General features: G+C 43.8%; 4 protein-coding genes and 1 long non-coding RNA gene across 5 annotated transcripts; 4 read left to right on the forward strand and 1 right to left on the reverse strand.

Moving 5' to 3' along the window:
- The first annotated feature begins 230 nt into the window (after positions 1–230).
- On the forward strand, positions 231–1,950 carry LOC133964754 (proteoglycan 4-like). Its single transcript, XM_062398994.1, has 3 exons — positions 231–1,400; positions 1,495–1,626; positions 1,868–1,950. Exons 1-3 carry the CDS (start codon positions 341–343, stop codon positions 1,948–1,950), a joined length of 1,275 nt encoding a protein of 424 aa, XP_062254978.1. The 5' UTR covers positions 231–340.
- Positions 1,951–1,973: 23 nt separating this feature from the next.
- Positions 1,974–6,354, forward strand: LOC133964515 (tenascin-like). Its single transcript, XM_062398663.1, has 12 exons — positions 1,974–3,044; positions 3,149–3,271; positions 3,370–3,513; positions 3,618–3,737; positions 4,351–4,506; positions 4,600–4,712; positions 4,803–4,935; positions 5,033–5,184; positions 5,276–5,372; positions 5,464–5,625; positions 5,702–5,865; positions 5,955–6,354. The coding sequence occupies exons 1-12, from the start codon at positions 2,051–2,053 to the stop codon at positions 6,051–6,053; spliced, it is 2,457 nt and encodes an 818-aa protein (XP_062254647.1). The 5' UTR covers positions 1,974–2,050; the 3' UTR covers positions 6,054–6,354.
- A 363-nt stretch (positions 6,355–6,717) lies between these two features.
- On the forward strand, positions 6,718–10,474 carry LOC133964496 (steroid 21-hydroxylase). The gene is made up of 12 exons (XM_062398629.1): positions 6,718–6,862; positions 7,040–7,201; positions 7,286–7,375; positions 7,463–7,617; positions 7,782–7,877; positions 8,143–8,253; positions 8,358–8,444; positions 8,720–8,803; positions 8,905–9,018; positions 9,106–9,272; positions 9,895–9,998; positions 10,085–10,474. Exons 1-12 carry the CDS (start codon positions 6,718–6,720, stop codon positions 10,339–10,341), a joined length of 1,572 nt encoding a protein of 523 aa, XP_062254613.1. The 3' UTR covers positions 10,342–10,474.
- Positions 10,475–13,398: 2,924 nt separating this feature from the next.
- On the forward strand, positions 13,399–14,096 carry LOC133964519 (uncharacterized). Its single transcript, XR_009923794.1, has 3 exons — positions 13,399–13,549; positions 13,645–13,669; positions 13,905–14,096. It is a non-coding gene; the product is annotated as an uncharacterized LOC133964519 (long non-coding RNA).
- A 63-nt stretch (positions 14,097–14,159) lies between these two features.
- On the reverse strand, positions 14,160–16,411 carry LOC133964504 (protein turtle-like). The gene is made up of 8 exons (XM_062398641.1): positions 16,317–16,411; positions 15,706–16,026; positions 15,354–15,620; positions 15,206–15,256; positions 14,951–15,127; positions 14,816–14,866; positions 14,646–14,708; positions 14,160–14,550 (listed from the first exon to the last, which is right to left on the reverse strand). Exons 1-8 carry the CDS (start codon positions 16,381–16,383, stop codon positions 14,540–14,542), a joined length of 1,008 nt encoding a protein of 335 aa, XP_062254625.1. The 5' UTR covers positions 16,384–16,411; the 3' UTR covers positions 14,160–14,539.
- Positions 16,412–16,623: the final 212 nt, after the last annotated feature.

Below are 16,623 nucleotides of genomic sequence, written 5' to 3' on the forward strand. Positions count from 1 at the left end.
ATGTTTCTATTCACTTTGAGTTTAGATTTTTTGTTGGATTTGGTGCGTAAAAGTGTGACGAGTAACACTGTGAATGTTCTAACATAGAGGGGGTAAGGACAGCGCAAAGCCATTCTTGAGTAAAAAAAAAGATATGTCTCAAGTTAATTGTCCTAAAATCTTCTGCATTGGACCAAGTCATAATTCATGTCTTTCCTTTGTTTCATCTGTAGGGAAATCCTGGCCAAATCCCCCTGCGCAACTCTGAGAAACATACAGGAGAGGGTTCCTGATTTTACAGTTACATACATATATATTCTCCAGAGGCAATACCATCAGTGGCTCCTGCTGCTGGCTCAAGATGCTGTTTACTCTGGGACTTCTCCTCCTTCTCACCCCATTTCCCTCCTTACAAAGCCCGACCAACGAGAGGAAAAACTCCACAGGAAGCGATGTGCCCAAAGCCAACGCCGTTTTCACCCTTTCAAAACCAAAGACCGCTTCTACTCTCCCCAAACAGACCATTCGCCCCAACCTGAAACCAAACAGAGTCGATCAGACTGTTCTACCGACGCCCGCCTCCAACCAAAAGTCTCTGACCTTTAATGCTACAGTAAACACCAAAAGCAAAGCCAGCCCGGCAGTAATTCAAACTGTGGCAGCCAGTGGCACAATCACCAACAAAGAAAAGCACACAGTCACAGCCAATCAGACACTTTCAGCTAAGGCTCCTTCAGCCGGTGAAGTGAAGGCCAGCAAAGACAAGCCGGCCCCCACGGGAGCTCCAAATGTTCCCTCAGCATCCACAAAGTCTGCGCCAGCCAGCGGTGCTAAAACCCCCAAAGAAAAACTCCAGCCTTCGGTCAATCAGACTGTTTCAGTAAAATCTCCTTCAGCCACTGATGGGAAGGTTACCAAAGACAAGCCTGCCCCCACCGTAGTTCTAAACGTTCAGTCAACATCCTCAAAGTCGGCTTCTGCCAGTGGCGCTAAAACCACCAAAAACAAGCCCACAGCCTCTGTCAATCAGACGATTGAAGCCAAGTATCCCTCCACCGGTAATGTGAAAAACTCCAAAGACAAGCCCGCCCCAACTGCGGTTCAAACTGCTCCGTCAACACCAACAAAGCCAGCTACTGCCAGTGGTTCTGCAGCCGACAAAGACAAAATCACAGCCTCGGCCACCAACAAAGAGAAGTCTGCCCCTTCTCGACCATTCAAGGTGGTGATCAGTGACGGCTGCGACTCGAACAAAGCCAAGGAGCAGGAGGTGAAGCTGATGCCTGGCACTCCCCTGGTGATGACACATAAGATAAGCTTGGTGCCCGGTGGGTGCGATGGGGCATGTGAGACTGAGATGGATGCACTGAAAGGACGAGTGGCCCGACTGGAGCGTGAGATGTCCCTCTTAAAAGACAAATGTACGTTTCCTTCATATTTAGCAGATCACTGTACTTCAGACAACTCGTTAGAGATGTGGAATCAATAATTTGGTTATTTTTGTTGCTCCCCCAGGTCCATGTTCTGCAAATTGTCCAGATGACTGTAGCGGTAATGGTGAATGTGAGAAGGGGAAATGTGTCTGTCATCAGGGGTTCATGGGTCCAGACTGCGCTAAGTGTGCCCAAGGGACAGAGTGTCATAAAAGTAAGTGCTTCTTAGAACAATAAAACAAATTGTTTCACTCGGTAACACCCAAATGAATTAAGTTTTTTCAAATTAAAGATAATAATTGTGTAATTTGTTTTTATTCAGATTAGCAAACCCAATTCATCTGTGAGTTACCAATTGAAGTAACCTTTTAATTTGGTCCAACAATTTTCTTCCGGTACATATACCAATATGTCTTTTACACTTTAATCTTAATCTCTGCTCTCTAATTTCAGAGGCTGCCAAAGGAAAGGCCAAGGAGACAGTGGAGACAGTGGAGACAGTGACCCAGCAGAAAAAGGACCAGAAGAAGGAGAGTGAAGCCAAAGAGTTTGACGTCAAACCCAAAGTGACCACTAATGTTAAACAAGGTCTTGTTAAAACACAAGGGAAACAAGAAGTTTCCGTTAAAAAAATTATCATGAAAGGTTCCTCAAGTGCAACAAAGACCAATCGCCCTACTGTTGGTCAAGATCTCCTGAAACATGAGGGAAGGAAGCTAGAAGAGGCGCGAAAAGGAAAAACCATCCAGGCCTCCAAAAAGGTTCTCCAAAAAACTGACCCCAAGCTTGTTAAGGAGGGAGGTTCCAGTAAAACATTGATTAAATCTGACCAGCTGAAAGATGAACCTCATAACAACATAACTCTGCAAGGTAGCATAAAGAAATCTAATGGCACGGTTAAAATAGTGACCATTCTGTCCAAAGGCATAGGAACAAATAAGACCAGAACAGGAAAGGAGACTCTGGAGCAGTCCACAATGGCTGAGAAGAACGTCACTCAATCATCTGGACATAAACGCAAGACAATCAAAGTAGAGAATACAAATGTGCAAACTATTGACAACAGAAACACTGAAGCAGGAAAGGGAAAAGTCACACAGAAGAGTCAGTACCTAGTGAACTCAACCATTACAGCAACGACAGACGAGGCTCGATCTGCGCAGAACAAAACAAGCATCCCCGGCACTGTGGTGAGCAGAGGGACAGGAGGATCCGGATTAGGTTCTGTGAAGGTGGTGAACATCTCCTCCTACAGCTTCACCATCACATGGTCAGCACCACAGGGCATGTTCAAAAATTTCACCGTGATCCGGAGAGAGCCTCGGACAGAGGGCGATGAAGACGACCACGAAGACTTTGAGGAGGAAGCTCTTGGATCAGAGAAGGTCACTGCAGCTAAGAACCCGGCCGAAGTCCATGTTCAGACTGAGAACACAGGAACCACTGTTTCTTCCAGTAAAACTATTGGATCAGGACCTAAAGCTGAAACCAAGAGGATCTCCATGGTGGTGCCCAGCAGCGTACGCTCTGTGGAATTCAGCAACCTTCGGGCGAACACCCGTTATGTCCTGAACGTGTATGGAACCGGTGCTGAGAGAAGATCAAAGATTCACAGAGTATCTGCAGTTACAGGTAATTTATCTCTACCAGGAACACAATCAGTACCAGGCAATTATATATCCAAAGATGTTGACTATAAATGTTAATAAAAATCCCCTAATATTTTCTCTTACCAGGTCCTGAGCCAGCCACAGAGATGGTTTTCAGCAATGTAACAGAGTCTTCTCTCACTGTGTCCTGGTCCAAACCCAAGACCACATTCACTGGCTTCAGGGTCTCCTATACCAACATTGTCACAGGTCAGTGAAATGAAGTGCAGGTCAATATCCACTTGGTTAATGTATTAACCTGTGGATCCTTACTCATGATATGATATTAATGCTGTGCCCTGCTATAGGGGAGAGCCACTTTGTTGTCATGGAGTCTCAGCAGTCTTCCATGGTGCTCTCCAAGCTGTCTGCTGGAGCCTCCTACATCATCTCTGTAACTACCACACACAGCAGAGTGCAGAGTGATGCCCTCATGGCCGTTATCACCACAGGTACTCAGTTAGATAAGTTCGCTCTTATGTGCGGACTATTGTGTATCGTCTTGGCATTTAAAAAAACAGGAATTAACACTGCATGGATTGTCTCTTGACTGCAGTGCCTGCTCCTCCTACGCATCTTCAAGTTGTCAATGTGACGGATACCAGAGCCGTGCTGCAGTGGACTCCCAGTCTGGGGAAAGTAGACCGCTTCATAATCAGCTACGAGTCCTCCAAGAGTAAGTGTGGCAGCATTGATAAACTGATGAGTGATGAAAAGCTCCACACACACAAACAGATATGTAACACAAGCCAAAGACCAAGGTTGTCCTGAGACACCGAGGGGCACAGTTGGCCGGTGCTGTGACAACCATGTCTGAAGAGCGTGGCGGTCCAAGGTTGTTTGAATCACCGGCACAGAGGCTCTTTCCATATTTCTGTCGCAGAAGTGTGTGTGTGTTTGAAAGTGTGTGTTTGTGTGAGAGCCGGGGCTGAAGCAGCCGTGTGTGAGGACACGGAGGGGCAGGGGAGGATGTGGGACGAAGTTGTGGTTTTGAGGTTTAGTTTCTGCAAAGGTTTGAAAATGAACCCAGCTTTTCAGATTCCTACTCACGAGAAGTTGCTGGTGGCAGGAGGCCACCCACCTTTGATCTGTGGGTGTTAACCCATTAGCTACATATATAAATGTCATGACGTAGAGACAGTTTACTCTGAGTAGGCAAGGCCCAAGACGGTTTGAAACACAATGTGGCCTTATAAGTCATGTTCAAGCTATAAAATTAGATTTTGTTTAAATAAATTTGGTAATAAATGAGATCTAATCTTATCTCTTTAATCTCATTCGTGCCACAGCTCCTAATGTGACGGTGACCGTGATGCTGTCTGGAAACTCAGTGGAGCACCAACTGAAAGGTCTGCAGAGAGGCACCCTGTACACAGTTAAAGTGCTGAGCCAGAAGGACAGTCTGCAGAGCATGGCCATCTCAACTACATTTACCACTGCTAACGGTGAGTGGGGAGGCAGGGGAAGTCCGATCCGTCATGTTTACTGGCTAAGTTCTACAGTGATCTGTGTGTAACCTGGATGATCTGTGTTCCCAGTGGTTAAAGCCAGTGAGGTGGGGGCTCGCTCTGCACTGATAACATGGAAAAGCTCCACTGTTGTCTATCACAGCTACAGAGTCGTCTATCAGGTGGCAGGAGAAGAGGCAAAGGTGAATAATATCCCTCCACCATTGGCACTTGCAGAACAAACACAGCTTTTTGTATTGATTAACTTTGCATGTGTTTCTCGTACACATCAGGAGGTGATCCTGGACTCAACCATCACAGAGTATAAGATGACAGGGCTGCTGCCCATGTCACGCTACCTAGTTCTGGTGCAAGGCGAGAGAGATGGACACTACACGTCTGTTGTCACCACAGAATTCATCACAGGTGATAAATAAATGTGAAATAATTCCAGTTTATTTGCTTCTTGCTTACTAAATAATAAATAATCACCCAACGAATGCCTTTTCCTTCCGTTCTTTAGGTAAACTACGATTCCCTTTCCCAACTGAGTGCTCCCAGGAGCTGCTGAACGGAGCGCTGCAGTCAGGGGAAGTGGACATCTACCCACAAGGAAAGGACGGACAGGCGGTCAGAGTCTACTGTGACATGGAGACCGATGGAGGTGGCTGGACGGTGAGACAAACTCCTGCTGCTTCGACGAGACTGTATTTAATAGGAAAAGGGTAGAATGGGTTTGGAATCTGCTGTGCTGTGGTGTTTCCAGGTCTTCCAGAGGAGGATGAGCGGAAAGACCGATTTCTACAGAACCTGGAGCGAATACAGCGGCGGATTTGGGAACCTGAGTGAAGAGTTCTGGCTCGGTACAGTTGGGAGAAACAATTATTACCCCATTATAAAGAATTCACCAGTAGCCTATAATCTACATCTTCTCTTTCATCCTGTCTACTTTAGGCAATGAACTTCTGCACAACCTTACTAGCGTAGGCCCAGTGAGTCTGAGAGTGGACATGGAGTCTGGAAACGACACGGCTTACGCTCACTACGGCAACTTCTCAATAGATTCCGAGGAGAAGCACTACACTCTCACCGTGTCCGGCTACACAGGCACTGCAGGTGAACTAAAATGTGGTATTTTCCTGAACATGTACATACTATATTTCGTACTATAACGTCGCTGTGTTTCTGTCAGGTGACTCTATGAGATACCATAATGGACGTCCATTCTCGACCCGGGACAAGGACGCCGATCCTCTGGGGATCCACTGTGCCCGGGCCTACATGGGAGGCTGGTGGTACAAGAATTGCTACAAGACCAACCTCAATGGTCTTTATGGCACCAACAGCAATAATCAGGTAAGGATAGTCTCCAATGGGGTTTCAAACTGTTTTATCTTCTGTGCAGCAACACATTGACCAGATGTCATCCCTTTTCTCCAACACAGGGAGTCGTGTGGATAGACTGGAAAGGCAAAGACTCCTCCATCCCCTTTGCCGAGATGAAGTTCAGACCGTCCAGGTTCTCCCCTGCAACTCACGGCTGAGGGTTCAACGGTGGCCATCGGAAAAACTCACATCTGATGTAGAAAATCCAGAGGAGGGCTGATCCACAGTCTGATTCCCCGAGCATATTTTGATCGCTATAATGACGGCTATCACTACATTTGATTAAATGTGTGTATGCAAATTTCCAGTTTTCTGACGGAAGGTATATACCAAAAGAGAGGTAAAACTTTTTAAATGCAACTTTTTGTATAAGTTTCTACTGTTCTGCCTGACCCGTACATTTCCACACAGTTTAATACCTTCCTGTGCAGCGCCATGCCACCCCACTACTACTGTAATTAAATATGCACTGTCTCACTCCATTGGAATAAATGTGGCTGTTGTGGGTCTGACGTGTTGTTGTTTCATTGTGTGCTCTCCTTTTTTCCCGACAACATAAACTAAAGCCAGTGTCAGCTCAGATGTGTTGTTTTGCCCTTCAGCACTTGGCTGCAGTGTTTATCAGGCTGGCTCTTGTTACATGTGATGCATTCATCTTATCGGAAGATATCCTGACCGAGATAATATTTAGACATCCTTGAGTTTTAGTGAAAACATCAACATGCAGTCATGCATGCTGCGAGAGGGTTGAGGTGACAATAAATGGGAAGGGCAGCGTGACCATCTGCTTTCTGCAGTGGGGCACTAGCAATAAGTCCAAACATGGAGCTCTCAGTGGTCAGTGTGGGAGCTGTGTTCATGGTTTTACTGCTGCTGATGGTACTCAGCTTCATCTCAGCTCGGAGAGACGAATCTGTTCAGGGGAATCACATGGGAGGTAAGTCAACAGGAATATATGCTCATGTGCATATTTGACTGCACTGGTTGTATTTCCCTATTAAGAATCAATATTAGTGTGATGTTATTACACATATAGATAACTACAGATCACAGTACAGGTCAAATGGGATAATATATTTTCCCATCATCCTCTCTCTCTCTCCATCTTACCTTTCTCTGTGCTAACTCTGCCCAGACGTTACACCTGGACGTCTCCCCAGCTCCTCATCTTCCTCGCTCCCAGGTCCCCCTGGTCACTTTCTCATCGGCAACATGTTGGAGCTGACACACGATCATCTGCCGATTCACCTCACCAATTTGGCGAAACACTACGGGAACATTTACAGGCTGAAATTGGGAAACTCAAGTAATCCTTTCAGATTTCTTTACCGAATGTTGTTATAATCAGGTTGAGATGATCACCACAACAAACTCCTGTTTTTTCTTTCAGCCATGGTGGTACTTAACAGTAGTGAATTTATAAGAGAAGCACTGGTGAAGAAATGGTCTGACTTTGCAGGGAGACCAATCTCATACACGGGTAAACAACTTAAACTTATTTTTCGATGTACTATGCATGAGTAGTTAGTTACAGTATGTCCTTGAAACCTTTACTGACTTGTATCAGGTGACATTGTGTCTGGAGGAGGGCGCACCATCTCTCTTGGGGATTACAGTGAGGAGTGGAGGGCCCATCGGCGTCTCGTCCACAGCACGTTGCAGCGCTGCTGTCAACAAACTTTGCATATCGTGATCGAGAGACAGGCCTTGTTTCTGAGAAAGGTATAAATGACAAGAGGAATAGATTGTATGGACACATCAAGCTAATCTAAAGACTTAATAGTCTATAAAGTATTAAGCATAGATCTAGTGTACAAACTGGATGTTTTGTCTGTTTCCAAAGTGGCCACATATAAAAGGCAAAGTGTGGTTTGGTCACTGTTCAGGTTTTGATGGATTATCAAGGAAATGCTGTGGATCTCTCCGAGGATTTCTCCATGGCTGCCAGTAATGTCATCACCACTTTGGCTTTCGGAAAAGAAGTGAGTATCTTTCACTCTACAGTTTGGTTTGTGTCTAAGAGGAGAGTTATAAATGAGCTTTTCATCAATGACCAGTTGTGGTTGTGGCAGAGCAGAGCTTCCGGTGCCTATTTATGCAGGAGACCGGGGAATTCCATTGTTTATGTTGCCCCTTTTTAGCAGCTTCCATTACTGACGTGTGTTCACAATGTGCTACCCAGTTTCTGTTACAGTGCCTTTCATTTGCAGGAAGTATTAAAAACACAAATCTCTTTCTTTTTTTTAGTACGACAAGAGTTCCTCAGAGGTGCATCAGCTGCACAACTGTTTGAATAAAATAGTTGCTCTGTGGGGCTCGCCCTGGATCACTGCTCTGGACTCCTACCCACTGCTCAGGGTCAGTAGATATGAACCCGTCTGATTGTAGGAAGCATGAGGAGACTCACAACCATGTTTACAATGGGACCTCACACACATTATAACATCTGTTCTCTCTCTAAGAAACTACCAAATCCAGTGTTCTCCCAGCTCCTGAGAGAGGTGGCCACAAGAGATGAGATTATAAAACAACATATCAACAATTACAAGGTCGGTAACAACAAATACCAAAGAATAAAAGGCATGTGTGTCGGGTGGGCTACTCCTGCTACAATGCTCAGCTCACACATCACTTGTTAAAAAGAGACACGTTATCCTCATGTTGCTAATGTGAAAGTAGGTTTTTACAGCTAAAGAAAGAATAATAATGAGAAATCATCTCAGATAGAATCACCTCTCAAATCAATTATTCTTTGCAGATAAGTTGTTGAATCCCAGTTCTCATCTGTTCACATTGATCAGCTGTGACTTTCTTTTCCGTGCAGTCACAAGACAATAAGAGTGAGGGCGCCATCACAGGGTCCCTCCTCCAGGGCCTCGAGGAACAGTGCAACACAGAACACGGAGTGGTGAGGAGTGAGGACCAGGAGAGGTCAAGATGAAATGTATGGAAACAGACTATGAACTGGATTTAAAGATGTTTTTTATATCATACACCTGTTTGCTACAGCTCCTCACGGACACTCACGTGCACATGGCCACTGTGGATCTTCTCATCGGGGGAACAGAGACCACCGCAGCCTGGCTGAACTGGACTGTGGCCTTCCTTCTGCACAGGCCCGAGGCAGGAAACCCTTTTACTCTAAAACACCTTGAAAACATTTACAAATTTCATATCCATATGTCTGTCCTCTGTTGTTTTAATCTTCAGGTGCAGACCATGGTGCATGAGGAGTTGTGCACAGTACTGGAGAGCCGATATCCCAAGTACACTGACAGACACAGACTCCCCGTCCTGACCTCTTTAATCAACGAGGTGCTCAGACTGAGACCCGTTGCCCCGTTGGCCGTGCCGCACAGAGCCATCAGAGACAGCAGGTCCGCAGAGCGACGAGGACATTTTGAAAATCCCTCAAAATGTACCCAGTGCCCTGTGTTCAGTGAAAGAAAATTCCTGGATCAGCTCAGAATTGATCGGTTCTTCCCAGGCACATACCACATCATACCACTAAGTAACATGGTTAAAAAGCAGACAGACAGACAGACACACAGACAGACAGACAGACAGACAGACAGTCAGACAGACAGACATACAGACAGACAGACAGACAGACAGACAGACAGACAGACAGACAGACAGACAGACAGACAGACAGACAGACAGACAGACAGACAGATAGACAGACAGACAGACAGACAGACAGACAGACAGACAGACAGACAGACAGAAGAAATGAAATGACACAAAATGAGTTACGTTAGGTCAGAGCCTTTTATTGATATTGGTACAATTTGATACAAGACACACATTTCCCCCAAATAAGAAAACAACAATGAAACAGGACGGACTGGGACCTGAAATGATGCACAATCCTATCATAAACATTAAAGAACAACTTAACGATATTGTAAAAAGCAATTTGTTCTTCGTTACATTTATGTTCAATATTTGATCTGCTCTTCACTTTGCATAATGACAGATGTACAATCTCATATTCAGCATTGCAGGTTACTTCATCCCTAAGAACACAGTAATCATTCCAAATCTTTTTGGCGCTCACCATGATCCTGCAGTGTGGACTGACCCATGCAGCTTCAGACCAGGTACCGCTCAACTATTGGATAAATACCTTTCACTTGGATCAGCAGCCGACCTCAAATAAAGGAGCGTCTTTCTCCCTCTCCCTCAGAGCGCTTTCTGGAAGGAGGAGGAGGCTCCGCCACCCGCTCCCTGGTGCCTTTCGGAGGGGGGGCTCGGCTCTGCCTCGGGGAGTCTGTTGCCAAAATGGAGCTTTTTCTGTTCACGGCCTATTTGCTGAGAGATTTCCAATTTGTCCTTCCCGAAGGCGAGGCGTCTCTGCCTGACCTGAGAGGAGTCGCGAGTGTGGTGCTCAAGGTCATGTCCTACAAAGTTATAGCACGGCTAAGACCTGTGATTGATCCCTGAGGGTTAGGGCTAGGTGCATAGTGTTAGGGTTAGGGTTATGGTTAGCAAATGCTGACTTGATGCTTAAACATTAGTTTGTCTCTGTGCAAATGAATGAATAGATTTTCTGTTTCTTTGTTTTGCTAAATTATCTTGATTAAAACAGCATTTTCATGGGTTCATTAGGGCCTAGTCACATGTACACATATGTTTCATTGGTGAGCTTTTGCCTCCTGTTCATCTGTGTGAGCGAGGAGGAGGATCAAACAGTTTGTTTCCTGTGGCAAAGCAAACTGGACTTCAAGTTTTGGTGAACTTTGACCCGTGATATTCGCTTTGCGTGTATGAATAAAATGTCGACATGTTCCAGGCAATAATTTAGTTTCAGGCAAAGCTAATACTTGATGTTTGATGTATTCTTGTACTTATTATTATGTTTATATTTTATTGTACGGCACTTTGATCAACTCACTGTTGGATGTTTTAAATGTGTTTTATAAATAAACTTGATTTATTCATGAAGTCATAAACTACTGATCAGTTTAGCACAAAATTTGAAGTTTATCAAATTGTTAAACATGTTTCCTTGTAAACATTTCTTATAAATTGGAGGTCAAAAATTGTATGAATAATGATAATGATTTCCAAATGTCAGGTTGAGGGTTTGGCTCCAGGAGCCTGTTTAAAGGCTCAACGTAACAGACAAGTGTTTACCAAAATTCAAACAACTAGTAAATATTTAAAACAGAGGGCTTGGATTCTCAAAACTGCAGTCAAGCCATTTCACCACACATAAAGAGCCCATAATTTCAGTCTGACAGCAGCACCCAGTGGACAAACACGGACCATGCTATGGAAGGTGATGATCGAAGATGTTCCTCGTGCTCTCATGTTACAGCTCTGGCTTGTAAAATTGTTGGTATTTTCACCACTAGCCATCTTTAAACAGTTAACAGAGACAAAAGGAGTTAGTACAAAGTTATATTTAATTGAACATGTGACAAACAGGAAACATATCACAGTAAAATCACAACAGACAGAACCTCATGAAGACACAGTTTGGACATTTGACAAAGAGCAAGAAAATCTGTACGAGAAGAGACCCTGTGAGCGAGAGAAAAAAGATGGTTCGCTAAAGTCAGGCATTAAGGGTCTGTTATCAATTCATATTTCAATATGGAAAAAATTGCAAATTGCAAAACAATTTTTGACGAATGAAAAACAAAACAATTTAAATGTGTTCAAATTTGTATCCTCTTTAATCTAACTTTCAAAACGTTTACTGTAAAATGAATGCAGAGTTAAAACAATTGAACTGAACAGTTTTAAGAATCAGTCCAGATAGAGTAACTATCAGCTGAGTTTACAGTATGTTGAGTGTCACTGGTTTCACATACAGTACATTTTTCAGCTCTCTTAATGAACATGTAACTATGGTTGAGGTAAATAATATTTTCCTCAGAGCTATAATCTGGACAAATAAATACTTAATACTATCTTCTCCAACAGATCATCTGGTGATCTTCTCCTTCCCTATGGACAGTATTTCTTTGCCATGTGGGATTTCCTCTATTAAATCCTTTTCCTCTGTTAACTGGAGCATGGTTGGAGAGTTTGGTCGGGTCCCTGAGGTGGTGAGAGCTGGAAGAGTGAGCGCTCCAAACGTCCCCAGGTTGGGCCTGCTGCAGGACTGCTCTCTGGAGATCAACCGCCCTGGGCTCAACGATGCACGGCTTTACTCTTGTGACAGTGGAGATCTAAGGTCAAGTGTTTCCCTTCTGATTCTCCAACGTAAGTGAGTTCCTTCTCCTGGTAGATCAAACAATCCTTGGATTTGTTAATCGCAATATCACAGTGGTGCCTTTTTTTTTGTTTTCATTCAGCAGTTACTGAGAAATCGGATAGTGCAGAGGAGATGCCAAGGGACTCAGAACGACGTTGTTAAAGCCTCCATCAGTCACACAACAACAATAAGGTACTAATCTGTGCTCACGCCCAATGACAGATGTCCTATAAAATGGGTAAAAGTGAAACCAGTTCTCCCTTTGCCCCAGATGGTGCAGAGGAAGTGCTCGCTGCATCGGGTGGGTCAGTGTCACTCTCCTGCAGCAGCACTTCCTCTCTCAGTGTCAGTGGCAGCATGAGGTGGGCAGTGGGCTGAAGACCCCTCACACACGATATCTCACATGAAAAGGACCAATCAGAGGCCTTTCATTTGAACAAAGACTCGTCACTGCTCCTCAGTGAGGTGACGGCTCTGCATGCAGGAGACTACCTATCAGTGTCCAGAGGCCGCTGATGAGAAAAAGGTTTTAAAAAAATCAGACTGCACACCCTTGTTGGTGAGTATAACCTCTGTTCAACTTAGAGGTGCAGTGTGTAGAATTCAGTGACCTCTAGTGGAGAAGTTGTACGTTGCAGCTGAATACCCTTCCCCTCACCCTTCTCTTCAAATCATGACAGAGAACCTGTGGCAGTCTTCAGTTGTTCAAAAAATTCAAAAGATGTTTAGTTTGTCCAGTCTGGGCCACTGTAAAAAACATGGCAGCCTCCATAGGGAGGACCTGCTCCCGATGTAAATATAAAGTATGTAAATATAAAGTGCCCATTCTGGGGTGAAGAAAACCACAATTCGTACAATATAGATGAAACACACTAGTGAAAACATCACAAGGATTTTTTTAAATTCCCTTTCTGCCAATAGATCCCTTTCAGCTAAATCTTACACACTGTAGTTTTAAAATCAAGCCACATTAACTGCCATTAAAACTTCACAGTGCATAGCAGAAGGACATAATCTCACCCTGACGTGTGTGTTACCTGCACTGACACATGTGACAAAGTCTTTAATATAACCTGGTCTGGAAGAGACCAAACTATCCGGCAGAGTGGTTTGATAAACCGCGGTAACACTCTCATTAACACACTTATTCTCCTAGTTTGTTCTCCGAGCTTGGCTGAAATAAAATGCTCTGTGCACCGAGAGGATGTTGTGATGGCAACAGAGGAATGGGGCTCTGTCAGCTGTAAGCATGCGCCATGATATCATTGCACTTTCCTGATTAAACACAACATGATGCTCCATTGTTTCTGAAACAGGGTGTAAATGATAATAATTCATTGTCCCCAGCTTTGCAGATGCCTGCATGGTTAGTCCTTCCTCTGGGCCTCGTGATGTGTGTAGCCGCTGGTGGAGTCTACGTTAAGAGGAAGTGCAACAAGGATGCAGGTACTGATTCAACTCGCGGTAGTGAGGATTCAAGAGCTTTATGTCAATGAACCGTTACCTGGATGGCTAATGTTTTCCTTCGTCTCTCTTTGCAGCACATGAACAGTCAATATTGGAATGGTAAGAGGAAACTGAAGTTACTAGAACGTGACTCAGTAGAGCAACCACATTTCACATTTGAACCAGACTTTTATCAGGATCTGCACAAAATGTATCCCACACTCATAAATATCAGTCCCCTAAACATGCCAGATGACAATAACAAGAAACTAATGCTAAAAGCAAAGATTGCTGCAAAATATTTTGTCGAGCTGAAATGCCTCAATGTAAAAACTCTTCTCCAATTCCTCTTCAGAGACTCACGTGTATGAGGATGTAGATAATGCGGAACTACAACAGAAAAAAGAATCCGAAAGAGAAGCAGCCATCAAAACACTGAGATTATCTATAATTTATCACAAGATGTGAACTAGATCCTTTTATTTTTTGTGTTTTTGTCACTATTTTGACCTAAATGAAGAAATTTCATAACCATCAATGAAATAAAAATCAGGTTTTCAAAAAATGTGTGACCATATATCAACCTGCAGATATGAATTCAAATCGGCTAAAGGTTTTTAGTAAAAGATCATGTTTTTATTTCATTTAAAGTGAAATAGACGGTTACAAATGGGGAATACGAGCACAGTTACTCTTCTTTTCAACACAAAAATACAGTTTAGTTCAGGGCTTTAGCCCTTTTGACATGACTACAAACTGCACTAACTACATAAACAGGTCCAACCTAAGGTGTTCATTTGTTTATGTATCTGGGAAGTGGAAAAACAGCAAAAATGCATACTCCAAAATGCTGTATTTCTATGAGACAACTAAACTGTCTCATATTTTGAAAACCTCTTGTTTTAGCCGATGTCACATATCTGTAGATGCAGCATCAATGTCCACATCCAGATTAGACAACAAGCAGGAACATCTTTTCTTGAGCAGCTTTTAATAGTGAACTGCAATAAAGGAGAGACAAGTTGTTATTGTGTCATTTGATCATGAAGAGAATTGAAGTATGCTTCTGTGATTTAATTTTAAATGTACCACTTACACGTGATCGGGGTTTCATTGTCGTATTGACGGTAGATACTGTTGACTCGTAAGTTAAAAGGATCTGTGAGATCAAATGAAAGGTCGTCAGTGGAGAGTTGAAAAAAGCTGTTGGGGGATGGGTCACCGTGACTGAGTCAAAACAGGAAATGAGAGAAACACGGAGCTCACCATCTGAGCATGACACTGTCTCATAAAAGTTGTCAGACTGCGTCAGTGTCCCTGATCAACAACAAGAGAAAAAGCAGCCGTCAGGAGAATCACACTGCAGTCGTGTCAAAGCTGAAGCATGTGCACAGATCAGACCTGTTGATGGTGAGCCCTGGGCTTGCTGTGGGAGTCTCTGGGTGTCACGGCAGCAGTAAATTAACACTCCTATCACTGCAGCAGCGACGACAATAACGACTGAAGATACAACTGCGATAACTGTTCCCCCGCTCTCCTCCTGACTCTTCTCTGAGAGAGGTTCAGTGCTTGTCAGTGCTGAGGGAGACAGGAAGTGAATTAAAGAGATTAACTGACAAGATAAATACGGTGTATATATATAAAAAGTTAACAAACCTTGCTGAGTCTGTGCTGCAGTGACCGGAGACGGTGTGACCTCGACAACATCTTCAGATTAATAAAGGAAACAGAAAAGGTACAGCTATGAATATTGTCATTTGTTGGTGTTAATGATGATCCCAAATATAGTTGCTTGAGAAATTACCTTGGATTTGAATCCTCATGTCAAAGCAGCGTTGAGTTTGCTTATCAGTGTAATTACATCTGTACCACCCGGTGTCATCTGCTCTCACAGACAGGATAACCAGTGATGTGAGGTTGACTTGAACCCTATCAGAGGGGAGGGAGAGAGGCTCACCTCCTTTTACTAAAAACCAGGAGATGTTCTGGGGCCTTGATGTTTCTACCACTGGGCATTTCAGTTCGACGCGTGTCCTGGGCGTTGCCTTCAATGCTTGCAGGACTTTGCAGTCTGAAAGAGGAGAGATTATTGTTTTTATAAGTGAATCATTTGTGATTTATTTGCAACATAATGAGAATAAAACGTGTCATCTCACCTTTAACTACTAAAGTTGTGTTTTTGACCAGCGTGCAGTCCCAGCCTTGGCACATTTCACAACTGTAGAGCCCCTCATCAGATTTCTGTACATTTGTGAGAAGGAGAGACATCTGTCCTTCCCCATCCACTTCCCACTTCACATGTTTGTCGAGCTGAGATTTAGGAGGCCAGGTCAGAACATCTTTCATCCGACCAGTGTCTGCGGAATGCTTCATCCACCTGAATCTATTGCCGCTGTTTGGATCCGTCGTGATTGCTTTGACACAAGGGATAGTTGCATTCCCTTCTCGATAAGCCGTTACAGTCAATAGTGAGTCGGCTTTGAAGTGGTGACCCCACCCCCAAAGAAAAGATCACGTTTAGAGAAGCACATACTGTTTAGTGTATTTGAAAATGATCTGCTTGAGGTGTCAGAAATGTAAAACAGATGATCAAAGATTGCACAAGACATTTATCAAATATACATTTAACAATACTTTACACCTTTGTAGTTATCAAACTGCTATAGTATATACTGAACACTGCAAACGGATTCTGGTCTACTGAGGATAAGAAAGAAATCAGATTCCCTGATTAAATCTGATTAAGATTATTCAGTGATCCACTCACCTCTGCAGTCTGATACCAGCATTGCCAGACCTGACAACAAGAGACACTGTGGAGAAAACGCTGCCATTCTCCGTGCAGGTTCAGACAAGAGGCTTATATCCTCTGGATGTGCTGGTGTATCTGCTGCTGTGTTTTTTTTTTGTCTCCACCTATTTTCAGTTCTTTAAGTCGCACAAAAGTCTCATATGGAAACTACCTGCACAGTGAGATGTTCCTCTGTTGTAGCGTTTACGTGGCTAATAGCGCCACCATGTAGCCAGGACTAAGCATTACATCAACCTGACCACTGGCCACTATAAGGTACATG

Source organism: Platichthys flesus, chromosome 11 (assembly GCF_949316205.1).
Source record: "Platichthys flesus chromosome 11, fPlaFle2.1, whole genome shotgun sequence".
NCBI lineage: Eukaryota > Metazoa > Chordata > Actinopteri > Pleuronectiformes > Pleuronectidae > Platichthys > Platichthys flesus.